The sequence below is a fragment of the Salarias fasciatus genome, chromosome 12, assembly GCF_902148845.1.
Source record: "Salarias fasciatus chromosome 12, fSalaFa1.1, whole genome shotgun sequence".
Taxonomy (NCBI): Eukaryota; Metazoa; Chordata; class Actinopteri; order Blenniiformes; family Blenniidae; genus Salarias; species Salarias fasciatus.
In genome coordinates this window covers 26,259,906-26,273,872 of record NC_043756.1, presented here as the reverse complement: position 1 = coordinate 26,273,872, position 13,967 = coordinate 26,259,906, and the positions used below count along the sequence as shown (strand labels likewise).

Below are 13,967 nucleotides of genomic sequence, written 5' to 3'. Positions count from 1 at the left end.
AGACTGACATTAATACTGTGGTCATGGCCGAGAGCCATATGATTATCGTCATCTTTGTTTTTTGTGAAGATGGCACCAATTTAGTCAGGGTCTTTCTCTGCTCTTCAGGTTTGGCGTTCCTAAAATGGTAGCGTGCTCACAGAATGCCGACTTCTGTGATGAGGTGAGAGAGGACTGTTTGCCACATAATCCGGGATTAATGAAGTATTTCCATTCTGTCCTGTAATCTATAGCGAAGCCTGGTTGATGTGTTGTTGTCTCGGTCCAGGTGAGCAGAGCGCTGTGTGAGCGGTGGAGCGTCGCGCTGAAGGTCTCCCCTCTGGACCAGCCGCAGCTCAACCCGCTGCACGACTGCACCGGGCCGCTGCTGAGGGACGCCGTGGTGCAGATGGTGGCGGAGAAGCAGGTGGAGTGGGACGACTTCCTGGACGCCGTGCTGTTCCTCTTCAGGACGTCCACCAACCCCACCACCAAGTTCAGCCCGTACTCGCTCATGTTCAACAGGAAGGCCAACCTCCCGGACGAGGTGAGGGGCTTTGCGGGGGGGGGCTGAGGTTCCCCCGCCGCCTTTTCAAAAATAACTCTGTTCTCTCCTCGTTTACACAAACCCACCTGAACCACACGAAGAGCTGCCGTGACCAGACCTGCCTTTTGACAGGAGGTGTCAGAGATGATAGTTTCAGCGACTTGTAGCTTCACAAGCTCATTGTAATGCCGCTTTATTTTTGCAGTTTGTAAACATTCTCCTCTCCTTTGCAGAGCACACTGAGTCTACTGAACTATGAGAACCTGGAGCAGGACGTGTACTTCACCAAGGAGAAGGCTTCCACGTATATGAGCATCATGCAGGAGCAGCAGGACTCCATGAAACAGCTCGTGAGTCACATTCATTTACAGAAAATTGTTTAGGATTTTTTAAGAGTCGATGAGTTTCTCATAAACGTTTACACAGTATTTATTTGATGACTTAATTTCCCTAAAAGTTTATCATAAATATCTCGTGGTTTCTGTCATAACTTCACTTTTTAAAATGATCCTGTCATGAATCTTTTGTGGTTTTTCCCGCTATCTGTCCACTAGGGGGCAGTAAAAACAACTGACACCTACTTTCTTATTGCTAAATTGAGATTAAAGCAGAATGGAGTTTAAAAATAGAAGAAAGGCAGATAAAAGAGGGATAAGGTCATAATAATAATGATTTTATTAACTCATAAATCTTAACAACTTGGTGTTTTAGGGGGGAAATGTTTAAAATGAAAGAGTTCTTGCACATTAAAGAAAAAATAGGAGCAGATTGGATTAACTTCTAATGAGTATTAATAGATACTGTGTATATCTTTTGACATGTCAGAAACAAATCCACATTAAACCTGAAAACGTTTTTCTCCTCCTCGTGTGTCTTTCAGGTGATCGCCAACATGAACGCCGCCTACAAGCAGCAGAAGAAGAAGAACTCCAAGCGCAGAGCGCACAACTTGCCCCCCGTGACTTTCAAACACTCCGAGCCGCTGTTCTCGGCGGGCGACTCGCCGCCGCCGAAGAAAGTGAAGGAGAGTCTGTATCTGTCGTTCCCCGTGGAGACGGTGCTGGCCACCGAGCAGGGCGCCTCCGACCACATCAAGACCGAGCTGGCGTATCACCTCGCCGACCCCGACGTGCACTGAGGACCACCGAGTGGAGGAAGTGAACTCGCCTCACTTCAGGTTTTATACTGACTCTAGATGCTGAATCCACCCGTCAGAAGACTCATGCTCCTCCCTCTGGATGACTTGCCGCTAGATTTTTTTATCCCAAAAAGGAAATGGTATTTCCCACTATAACAATGTTAACTTATTGTTTCCACTTTGTCATACAATAGAATTTTATGCAGCAATACTTTAAATAAAAGTATTGCTTGAAATGTGTTTCCCAGCTTATTCAGTCACGCATTGTTTTACCAACACTAACTAATACTAATCACACTGTGTTGATACCCTTGGGGAATTTCTTTCCTTTTTCTAGGATGTTCTTGGCAGGGTGCTGCGAGGAGGTCAAGGGTCATTCTCACTCACTGAGCAGAGCTGGCTGCACCTAAATAGGTGCCTGCCTCCATCTTATTGATCAGGCATTGCTTTAAATTTTAATCACTGTGAGCTTTCCCATTTTAAAAGTTCCTTATAACAACTAGTTTTAATATATTTAATTTTAATTTGTTTCCTTGATTCTTTTTGTGCCCCCTGGAGGTTACAGCGCTCTTAGCGTTTGCCTAATTTCCACTGTGGGAATCTAACCTATACTCTTCCCATCACGTCTACCTTCTCTAGTCTGAAAAGCAGCTAAAACATCCAGAACAGCTAGAACTGCTATAAACACTTAAAAATACTCCCAAACACTTAATTTGAGAAAAACAGTCAAATTGTCCATTCACTGTTGTTGAAGAAATAAAAGAGAAAACCAAAAGATGATTTAGAGATGATGAAAGGATAAGTAAGTCTGGAGGAGTAGGCCTTCTAAAAATCGCTTGCATTTATTATTAGCTTTATTTAATTTGCAGAATATGTCTGGAAAAGTTAACAGGTTTGTTGAAAAAAGCTGAATAGTCGGCGTGTTTCTTTCTGACGTGATGCTCTTGAACGCACCCTTGACACATGGTGGGCGGGGCCATCCTCCTCTCGAATGAGCCTCTAAAACAAGACGACGTCTCACTCTGACCGGTTTTCTTCGCACTAAATCTACCGCTCATTCCAGGCCGCGGTGGCTCGTTTTAATCCCAAACCGAGTCGGCGTCTTCTCATCAGTTCACGGTCTGTGACGCCGGCGTCAACCCCGCAGCTCCGGATCATGTTCTCCACAGATAAACTTGACGCGTTAACCTGCAGCCCGCGTCCTTTTGTTCAGGGGAATATAGACGCTTGTGTGGACTTCCTGGAGCGGATCGGGATGGGGCTGAAGGGTCTAAAGCGGTCGGTTTGTGTGACATGTCGGTGATCTGACGCAGCAGCGCCGGTTTGGAGCTTCTTGACTGATCAGGTTGCAGTGCGAAGCTGCTGACTTCCTGGATAATCATTCATTATCCACTGCAATCCAAAAGCTGCGAATCACTTCAAAGAGCTTTATTCTGTTATTCAGTAAAGCAGGGCGGTGCAGAAGCCCGGAAGTAATGGATTTAAAAGATCAAACTGTGAGAATTTAATATATTTATATTTATATTGCTTTCTATTGCTGCATCACTAGAATTCCCCAGTTTGGGATTAATAGAGTAAAGCTGTGCTCTGTATTTATCTATATTTGCACTGTTTTTGTAGTGCTTATTTGTAAGTAAGATTTTATTTTAAGTCCAAGGCTTTTTATTAGTATAAATAATCATGCATATTAAAGTTCCAGTGATCTGCACTGTGTTGTTCGTCCTCCTGGACGTCTCCATCACCTCCGTCCTTTACGTGCACGGATCACATTGGTCCACGTTCACAGAAGACGCCCTGGACTTCAGCATCCTGCGCTCCCAGCTGGACCTGTGGGGGCTGGTGCTGCTCAGAGCCTGCCTGCTGCTGGGAGCCTCCATTGGGGTGACCTGGAACCAGCTGGACGGCCCCCCGCGGGCCTCCGCCTGCACCACCGCCGTCCTCCTGGTCTGCATGGTGGTGGTGACGTACGCGCTGGCCAAGCTGCTGATGCTGAGCGAGCTGGGCCCGCTGAGCCAGCGGCCCTGGCTCCTCAGCCTGACCTGCTGGACCTGTGCATCCTCTCTGGGGGTCCCGCTGCTGTGGAGGCTGCTGGGGAGCGGCGAAGGAGGAGGTGGAGGGACTAGGAGATCTGAGGATGCCGAGAAGCTGCTGGAGACGGCTGGAGAGGAGGAGGAGGAGCGGCGGAGCGAGAGGAAGAAGAAGGACGAGCAGAGCAGCTCGGGGGCGACGCTGGGACGTCTGCTGACCTACTGCAGGAAGGATTCTGGACTGCTGTTCGTGGCCGTGCTCTTCCTCGTCATATCGGCCGTGTGTGAGTTTCCTGAAGTGGAGACGCCTTCGTCAGGGGCGTCAAACACATTTCAGCTCAGGAGCCACATGCAGCTCAGTTTCACCTGGAGTGGGTCAGGCTGGTACAATGCCGCCAGAATAACCTGTAAATGTAGACTTTCATGCTTTCTTTGTTGTGCAACACAGTGCATGTGAAGAAAATGTCTCTATAACAAAATTCTGTTTTCACCGTTTTGCTCGGTGGTTTGGTGGCCCGAATTGGAGCTTTCTGTGGACCCGTTTTGGCCCACCGGCCTCATATTTGGCACACGCTGCATAAAGGTGACTGATATGGTCCTATAAATGTGGGACCAGATCAAAGCTGAGGGATTTTATGAGTGGTTCGTTTATGAATGGATTACATGTTGCGTAGTAACTCGCTGTCTGCGGTTTGGATCCAGGCGTCTGAGATCAGAGAACCCGAGGCTGCACCGAGGTCAGGACAGTTAATCTTCACCAGGACAACTGGAAGAACTCACTTTCTTAATGCATTTATGGGTGTCCAACACATTTTATTTCAGGGCCCACATAGAGTTCAGCTCCAGCTTGACTGGGCTGAACCGATAAAATGGCGTCACGGTAACCTTTGAAGTTTTTCTTTGCAGTGCTGCAGAGTGTGTCTGATGGCATCTCCCTCTGACCTCCAGGTGAAGCCTTCATTCCCTACTACTATGGGAAGGCCATCGACAGCATTGTGGTGCACCAGAGCATGGAGTACTTGGCTAAACCTGTGGCCACTCTGGCAGTTCTGGCTCTGGCCAGGTGAGTGTCTGCTCAGCACGTGAACCTCTGATCCGTCCGGAGCGAAACGGAGTGACGTTAGAGTGAATAAAGATCTAAACCTACAGCAGCTTCAATAGAAAATGGTCCAGAGTGTCCTGAAGCTGCTTTAGCTGTAAACTTTATTCAGTGGGGAAAAGCACTCTTTTTAAAGATGTTCTGAAAGACTACCGCTCTGTGCTTATTTAGCATTATTTTGTCAAATAAAGATTATCTGTGACTGTCAATATTAAGAGATTCAGTGTCTGTCTTGTAGAGAAGCCCTTTGTTTTCATTACACTGGTAATTAGACTGATCCAGTTTTTGGCGCAGGACTCAAATTTGAAGGCTTTGATCAACATTCCAGTGAAAAATACATGAAATACGTCAGAGCTGCTGGACTGGTTTGGAGTTGTGTTCTCTGCCAGATGTGGTGAAGCACGTGGTGCTAACCTGCCCTCCCCTATGGCGAGCTGGGATTGGCTTTGCTCATTTACATAGAGCCGGAGCGTTTTCAAAAAGTTGTTTTCTGTGGTTCTGGCTCTCACTAAGCAACAGAAGTTTATTAAAAGAAAAAAATCTAGTATATTTTTATGAAGCTTAAATGTTAGGAAAATTGAATCATAATTTCCAGAAAAAAACTGATGAAAAAATAGTGAAGTGGAGCAGCTGTAGCTCTTAAAAATCTTGTTTAAAAAAAAAAAAAGAGAGAGAGAGCCTTTTTAACAAAAAATCAGTCTCGAGAAAAATTCAAGTCAGCTTCTGTCCCTGCTCTCAACAGTCATGTGAATCTTCCAGCAGCCCTTTGGGAAAATAAGTTTCTCTCCTCTGCTGTGCAGGATGGAGCGCTGCAGAAGGAAGGATGGATGGATGAGCAGATTCCTCCTGCTTCCTGTCTGAGCGACTCAATACGCCGCCATGTGGTGGAGACTGGTATTGCGTGACGCTCTGTCCCTTCTTCTCCTCAGCTCTCTGGCGATGGGAGTGCGAGGAGGAGTCTTCACCCTCACCTTCGCCAGCTTAAACCTCCGGCTCAGAAACCACCTGTTCACAACTCTGATGAGGCAGGAAATCGCCTTTTTTGACGAAAACCACACCGGTAACACACACACACACACACACACTGATGAGTTTTCATTGTTGGATCAGAATTTGTTGGTTTTGTGGTCTGAATGTGAGGCTGAGCTCATTTCTCAGATTATATAATCCATCCAAACTGGTTTGAGCTCATGAATTCAAAAAGTCTCGTCATGATGAAGACAATTTTACTACTGGTTTCCAGTTTCCAGAAAAAAACTTGTCACAGTAACATATTATCAAGGTATATAAGAACAGGCAGGTTGTCTTCTCCTGTGCTCAGAAACTGTAGAAATCTCCCCTGAGATTCATGGTTCATGCGTCGTGTGGCGTCCCGGATGTCTCTGCAGGCGAAATCCTCTCCCGCCTGTCGGCCGACACCACGCAGGTCAGCGACCTGATCTCCGTCAACATCAACATCTTCCTGCGCAGCGTCATCAAGGGCGTGGGCTTCTTCATCTTCATGTTCAGGATGTCCTGGAAGCTCACGATGGTCACCATCATGGGCTTCCCCTTCATCGCCCTCGTCTCCAAGCTTTACGGCCAGTACTACAAGGTGACGCCGCTTTGAAACCATTCATCACAAAACAGAATCCAGTCGTGGTGTTGATTGTTTTGTTTTTTTTTCTTTCTTTCTTTCTATTTGTCCCCATTCTATTCCAGAAACTAACCAAAGAGGTGCAAACCACTCTGGCAGAAGCCAATAAAGTAGCGGAGGAAACCATCTCGGCCATGAGGACGGTGCGCAGCTTCGCCAACGAGAGCGGCGAGGCCGACTCGTACTACGCCAAACTGCTGGTCATGTTCCGGCTCAACAGGAAGCAGGCGCTGGCCTACGCCTGCTACATGTGGTCCAGCTGTGTAGGTACCAACGCCCCTGACCAAACCAACGCGATCAGGAACTTTTCCACATCTATAAGATGTGGCTGTCGCTGGGTGGGAAGTGTCAGTGACGTTTTCAGACACAAAAATACGCAAACTCATCACTGTCTGCCGAAATATCACCGTGTTCATCACACCACTTCACAAAACACTGACTGAACTGAGTCATGCTTCCATGCGTCGCGTATTCATGCTCTGCAAACACTAAATGACAGAGCTCAAAAATTATTGAACCAAAAATATCAGAGTAGCTCATTTTACAAACTTATTTTGTACTTTGGGTGGAAATCAGAAGCAGACAAATCGATGAGAAATGAGACCTGAAAACACAACGTGAACACAGTGCTCCTCTTCTCAAACTAAAGTAGATGGAAAAAAGAAAACTAAAAACAGTGACAGCTGCTCAACTTGTGGCATGGGACAGGGCAGCTTATGGAAATGTCTTTTTGCTTTTCCTCCTGCGGTGTAGGCATATATATATATATATATATATATATATATATATATATATATATATATATATATATATATATATATATATATATATATGTGTGTATATATATGTGTATATATATATATATATATATATATATGTGTATATATATATGTATATGTATATATATATATATATATATATATATATATATATATATATGTGCATACAATGAATGAATACAAAATAAAGAATATAGAGAAAATCCACCGCCCAAAATAGAATAAAAACGTGAAAATAAAAAGATGTAGGCACGAAAAAGAATCAATGTAAAGATTACAGACCTGAATGTGCAGTATCCAACACAGAATACCCATGAATGTGTAAAATGCAATCCAGTACAGCCTCAGAATCGCGGGAATTGTCCCTGGATTGCTAACCACTGCACCATATGCCACCCTAAACAAATCAAATGACCTTAAATAATCCCTTTTTGTGACCTTTTGTTTTGATTCACCGCCTGACTCGGTGAAGATCTGACCTCTCTCTCTCGTGTGCGTTCCAGATCTCGGAGCTCGCTCTGGAGCTGGCCATCCTCTACTACGGAGGCCACCTGGTGGTTTCCCAGCAGATGAGCAGCGGCGCCCTCATCTCCTTCTTCATTTACATGTTGGAGCTGGGAGAGTGCCTGGAGGTGCGTTTGTCTTTATCTCGTGTGTGTGTGTGTGTGTGTGTGTGTGTGTGTGTGTGTGTGGCGGCAGACCCAACCCTCCACCCCCTCCTCCCCCCGTGTTGCAGAGCATTGCCTCGGTGTACACGGGCCTCATGCAGGGCGTTGGAGCTGCGGAGAAGGTGTTCGAGTACCTGGACAGGAAGCCCGAACACCCGGCCGACGGCACCGAGGCCCCGGACCGGTGCACCGGGTTGGTGGAGTTCAGAGACGTCACGTTTGCCTACCCAACGCGTCCCGAGACGGATATTCTCAAGGTCTGTGGAGGCACACCTCCAAACTGAAGCCCTCAGGAAATGCAGAGACATTTCACAGCATTTTATCTTACGAACTGATTTTTTCACGCATCTCCTTCGCTGTACCAAATGGATAACATAGTTTTCATCAAATGTACATTTTCTTGTTCTGTAAAATAGTGCTGATTGCGTCAAAAGTGGAGTTTGTCATTCTCACTCAGCGTTCATGTTTACGCGGCAAATCTTTTGCAAATACATGGAAACAAAGCGATTAAGAAAGGCATAAAAAGGAGAACGAATAAAGTTGATTAAGACGAAGATAAAATGAGTAAATCCGGTCTGAAGAGCCTCTTCCTTCCTGGCAGGGAGTGTCGTTCACTCTGCGGCCCGGGGAAGTGACCGCCCTGGTGGGTCCTTCAGGCAGCGGGAAGAGCTCCTGTGTGGGTCTGCTGGAGAACTTCTACCTTCCTCAACAAGGCCAAGTCCTGCTGGATGGAAAACCGGTCAACACGTACCAGCACGAGTACCTGCACTCCAAGGTCAGCCGGCCTTCGCTCCGCTTTCAGGCAGACGTGAATCAAATGTTGGATCGGTCTGAAAATGTCTTCAGGACACAACTGCAGGAAGTTACTGGCAATCCTGACAATCAGACTTGTCATTTTTCAACTTCAAAATGATTTTAATGCACAAAAATGATCTCAAACAGCATTTCACTAACTTAAATATATATAGCCTTCTCTATAAAACCAATTGATTGAAATCTCCTTCCTCCATTCTGTTTCACTATATTCCCTATAAATGGTTAATATACTCAGGTGGCTTCATTTCAAGAAAAGTGCACACTTTCTTCACTTATCATTTCCAAGTTAGAAATATCAACTGTCAAAAAGAAACGAGAGCAGGTGCAAACGCCACAGTGCAACCCTGGACTTTCTGTGAGGCAAGTGTGTGAAACGATGCAAGGAAATGTCATTTCTCGCACTCTGTTGAATAGTGAGGATCCACTATCTTGTTTTTGTCTTTCACTGATGGGCTGTGTATGAAATGAAGATGCTGTTGCTCTGGGATCAGGGTTTTTCTGCAGTGCTGCAGTGTGATCGGCTGACTCACGGTGGTGATTTTGTTGGTGTTTCCTGCCCACAGGTGGCGCTGGTGGGGCAGGAGCCGGTGCTGTTTGCCCGCACGGTGCAGGAGAACATCGCCTACGGCCTGACCGACGCCCCCTCGGAGGAGGCGGTGCTCGAGGCCGCCACCAAGGCCAACGCTCACCACTTCATCTCCACCCTCCCCAAAGGCTACCAAACAAGTAATCTAGCATGACTCACACTGTCATTCACACCCAGGTTTGAGCTGTAAAGTCATGTAATCTCCTATTTGTGGGAACTAATAGAGGTTTATCTGATATCAAATTAAAAATCAAATACACAAAAGTTTTGTAGCTTTATGTTTACGCCTGATGAGATTTCACAACTTCATTGATCCACTATGTAGCTGAAGATGAATAATGCTACAATAGAAATCACGCTCTGTCCTCAAAATTAATACAATTAAACACTCTCTATTTGTTTCATGTGGATCGATTTATTTGTTGCTTGTGTAACTTAGCATAATGTACCATTGAAGATTAAATACAAATTATCTGTGTAGGTAGAAAGCGGTAGAAGATGGATGGATGCATCTGTGTAGGTTTTTACAAATCATGATTGCCATTGTTATTAACAGCAACAATATTAAATGATTATTATGCATTATTTTCTGAATAATCTTAATAGCACATGATTTTTTTACAGAAACAATATTTAAATGTTATTATAAAGTGATCTGATCACATTGTTTCACCACAATGTTATATCATTACAGAGTTTCCTCATCTTGTGCTAACACATCACTTTGTATTCATCGTGCAGCAATCCTCGACTCGGAGCAAATTGACTTAAATGATTCATCTTTTTCTTTTCATTATTATTATTATTATTAATAATAAGAGCCATATCCAACTGATGGAGCTCGGAGATTCCTGAGGAACCTATAATTCAAAACACAATCGAAAAACATATAAAAGATTGAGGTGAATGCTGTTGTTTTCTGAGGTGTTGGAGAGAAGGGCACGCAGTTATCCGGCGGGCAGAAGCAAAGGGTGGCCATCGCCAGAGCGCTCATCCGGCAGCCGCGAGTTCTCATCCTGGACGAGGCCACCAGCGCTCTGGATGCAGAGAGCGAGCACATCGTGAGTAAAGCATGCCCGACGAGCACATCAGCGCTCTTCAAACCATCCATTTCAGATTTTTATGGCAGTCAATGAATTAATTTGTCACATCTAATGCGCCGCTATATGACAGTGTCATGAGTTTTTGGAGACTAAATCAACTCCAGGAGCTGTGGACAGTGGTGACGCCCAGCTGGGATCAGCGTTGTTGTGCCTGACACACTTTACAGATTCATGTCTGCCCTGTGATGATGCGATTGACTCGACCTATTTAAAGTGTCTTCTGCTTTCCCACCGTTGTGAAGAAGATGGATGAGCCATGTGTCCTCTGTGAATCTGCCACAGGTTCAGCAGGCTCTGAACAACATCAGGCAGGATCACACAGTCCTGGTGATCGCTCACCGGCTCAGCACGGTGGAGAAGGCGGACAACATCATCGTGATCGATCGGGGTCGCGTGGCCGAGCAGGGCTCCCACAGCCAGCTGATGGCCGCGGCGGGTCTCTACTGCAAACTGGTGCAGAGGCAGGTCCTGGGCATCGAGACGGGGGACGAGGTCCTCAACAAGTCCGAAAACCCGAAGCCTGGCAGAGCGCGGCGGAGGAGAAGGAGCAGCGGCAGCAGCAACAGCGAGCCCGAGTGCACCGCACGATACTGACCAAGCATGACAGACTGCTGGATGTCGATCTGAATACATTGAGTTCAATAAAACTACATTTACTCTACAAAATTATCGTATTGGCCCGACTATAGGACAATATTTTATTCCGGAAATTGTGTTCTCAAAAAATGCGGTCATATTATAATCGAGGACTAGATTGTCGTTACACATCCTCGCTGCTAGACAGAGCCAAAGTACCGGTGACCAGGAAGCGAATGGAGCGTCACAGTGAATGTATGCTTGTATGTTTGCTAAAAAGGTAAAAAGGATCTGATGAAAAATGGAGAGGAATGTGACCGTCTAGAACTAAGGGGCTTGAACGCTGCACAGGTGAGCAAACAGCAGAGGTGAAATTTTGATGCCAACTTTGAACTGATGGTTCAACACAGCAGAGTCGACAAACAACTGCCAAGCTGATGCTTATGAAGTTAAATAGAACTTGAATTTGATGGTTATAAAGAATGATCTCAGTGATTTCATGGAATGGTGAAGTGGAGGCTGTTTTCCCAGTGATGCACGAAGACGATTCTGTTAATAAGAGCTCTGATCGTTCTGGTGACATGTTTGCACCACGGAACACCGTGACTGAGCGGAACGATGTAGAGCAGGTTGTTGTCCCAGTGACACACAAAGATGATTGTGCCAGTGAGGGGTCTGATCATTGTTGTGTCACATGTACACCACTTGCTGGCTGTGTTCAGCGTATTTTTTCTAGGTTGTGGACGTGCTGCAGACATGTCTGTAGAAATATTGGAAATATTTTGAGAGCAACAGCGCACTTTTACTGTTAATACAGTATGTCCTACTTAGGATAGAGGAGACAATGTATTTTTGGGTAATACGTAATACTTGAACCTGGAACAGGTTGCAGTTTTCTTCTGAAGGGCTTCAGAAAAGACTATATTTTATCTCGATGTAGGGATGGTTTTGGATCCTGGGGAGTCTTTGAAGACAGAGCGGCAGAAGCTCTCTCTCTCTCTCTACTTGTGCATAGACGCTGTAAGCAGAGCTGAACTGGTGAGCGCTGCTTGCACTCCACCTTTAAGGACTTCCAGGACTGCACTTCGTGGTCTATGCACCAGTAGAGCAGCTGATGTTCTGTCTTCAAAACCATCCTTGTTAGAAGCAGGGGCCTGAATGCGTTCTCCTCATCTGTCTGTGGGTTTCCTCCGGGTTTCTTCCCACATCCAAAAAACATTCACCAAAAGGAACATATAGAAATTTGACTGGAGGCAGTCACTCAGAATATCAAGAAATAGAAAGAACGGAGGCAAATAAATGCAAAAAAGAGAACATTTGCAAGTGTTATGAAAATTTATGTGAATAAAGAAGTTTGACAAATAGATCTGGTTCAGTGGAAGTGTTAGTTTGATCATTGCAACAAAGGAGAAGATGTGATACTGAAGAACTCCTCAGTAACTCTTCAGAAGAAGCAGAATGTAACCGGTGCTTTTGAAGACCGAAGGGTAGATGTTGTGAAGTCACTTGTTCACCTGTCTGCTTAGTTTTAAGTTTAGTTTATTTCATTCATTGTAAATATATATTAAAAAAATCGATTCAACCATACAGAACGATTTTCATCTGTTTAAATTAAAGGAATGAAGCAGAAAGAATAAACTTGTCTGCTCTGCCCCTTCATAATATTTTGATAACATATGAACAATGAAATAAGCTTTTCTATTTCATGACCATAAACCCAGGTTTTCCTCCAGACCACCATGGTTTCACCCAAACTGGAATGTTTCACATGCTCATGATTAAGTTCATGAATCCAGATGGTTCTCTGTTCTAATCCCAGAAGAGCGCATTTTAAATTGATGATTACTTCTTTGTGACAAAATCTTTATTCTTAATTTAATTATTTGTTTTAAGAAATGTTTTTAAATGTGGTTTCTGAATAGTTCAAGTAAAACCACTACAAATCAGAAATGTTTTCCACTGTTATGAAATTTAAATCTAATTTAAATTTAATTTAAATTTAAATTTAAATCAGAAACTGCTACATTTGCAACAGTGGATTTATAAAGAAATACAGTGATAGTTATTCCTAAACTATTTCTTAAATATTACTAACAGTACCAAAATATATCAACACAAAATGAATGAACAAACTTAAAGAAATGGCTGTAACATTGCCAATACAATTTCCTCTCTTTATTCATTCTTGATCAACAAAAGAAACAAAATAAAATACTTTGAAAAAAAATCTCAAAACAATCGAAACATCCAGAATGTTAGTCCACAAGGGTTTAAAACCATCCTAAGGGGTTGAAACATTTACTGGCACTCGTTCACCTGGCTCCACTTCTTTCACACACGTGAGCTGTGAATATTTGCCAACAGCGAAAGGATGTGTTCACCGGTGGGAGAAGTGTGTATGTGTGTGTTCCTGCTTGCGAAGTGTCTTCAGGTGGAGTTGGAGAGGTGATCAGCTTCCAGTGGCTTGTGTGGATCCTTGCTGCTCGCTCCTGCACTCTGACAGCCGTGTCTGTGGTCAGGAGATCCTGGTTGGGGCCTCGCCAACACTGACGTCACCGAGGTCAGCCTTGCTTCATCAACTGGAACAGAGAAAAAAGCATCGGACAGGTCAACAGCTGAAAAAAATCTTAAAATTTGGAGCAATTTGCCCCAAAATGGAGTTAGGATTTGGCACGTTGGGGTACAGTCAAGCTGCATTTACAGCATTTACAGTTTCTGCAATGGTCATTGAGGATTTAGGCCTGAAGTGAAACAGTGCACATTTTTGAAAGGAAAGGTCCCAAATCCTGCCTCTTGTCATCTGGGGATTTGAACAGAGAAACACGTGTAGATGAGTTTCCCCACTGTGAACAGCTCGGTCAGCACTTCAGTTAAATTGACAGAGGCAACACAGCAAACATCCTCTCAATAAAGTTTCTCATTGAGGTAAAAAGGAATATCCGTTTTCAACTACGTAATTATGAGCCACTGTGAGATCAATCCACAGCGGACAAACATATAGAGGCGGTGTTGA

The 13,967-nt window shown here is 44.6% G+C and overlaps 1 protein-coding gene across 1 annotated transcript; it reads left to right on the top strand.

Moving 5' to 3' along the window:
- The first annotated feature begins 2,699 nt into the window (after positions 1 to 2,699).
- Positions 2,700 to 12,432, top strand: abcb9 (ATP-binding cassette, sub-family B (MDR/TAP), member 9). Its single transcript, XM_030105439.1, has 11 exons — positions 2,700 to 3,975; positions 4,640 to 4,754; positions 5,720 to 5,850; positions 6,179 to 6,384; positions 6,492 to 6,689; positions 7,709 to 7,837; positions 7,942 to 8,130; positions 8,475 to 8,648; positions 9,253 to 9,415; positions 10,200 to 10,336; positions 10,661 to 12,432. The coding sequence occupies exons 1-11, from the start codon at positions 3,345 to 3,347 to the stop codon at positions 10,970 to 10,972; spliced, it is 2,385 nt and encodes a 794-aa protein (XP_029961299.1). The 5' UTR covers positions 2,700 to 3,344; the 3' UTR covers positions 10,973 to 12,432.
- The last annotated feature ends 1,535 nt before the right edge of the window (positions 12,433 to 13,967 follow it).

Bases quoted from the DNA above. Each gene is read 5' to 3' on its own strand.
- abcb9 (XM_030105439.1), top strand. From the start codon at position 3,345: ATGCATATTAAAGTTCCAGTGATCTGCACTGTGTTGTTCGTCCTCCTG. The intron at 6,385-6,491 runs GTGACGCCGCTT...ATTCTATTCCAG, and splicing joins TTTACGGCCAGTACTACAAG to AAACTAACCAAAGAGGTGCA. The intron at 9,416-10,199 runs GTAATCTAGCAT...TTGTTTTCTGAG, and splicing joins CCCCAAAGGCTACCAAACAA to GTGTTGGAGAGAAGGGCACG.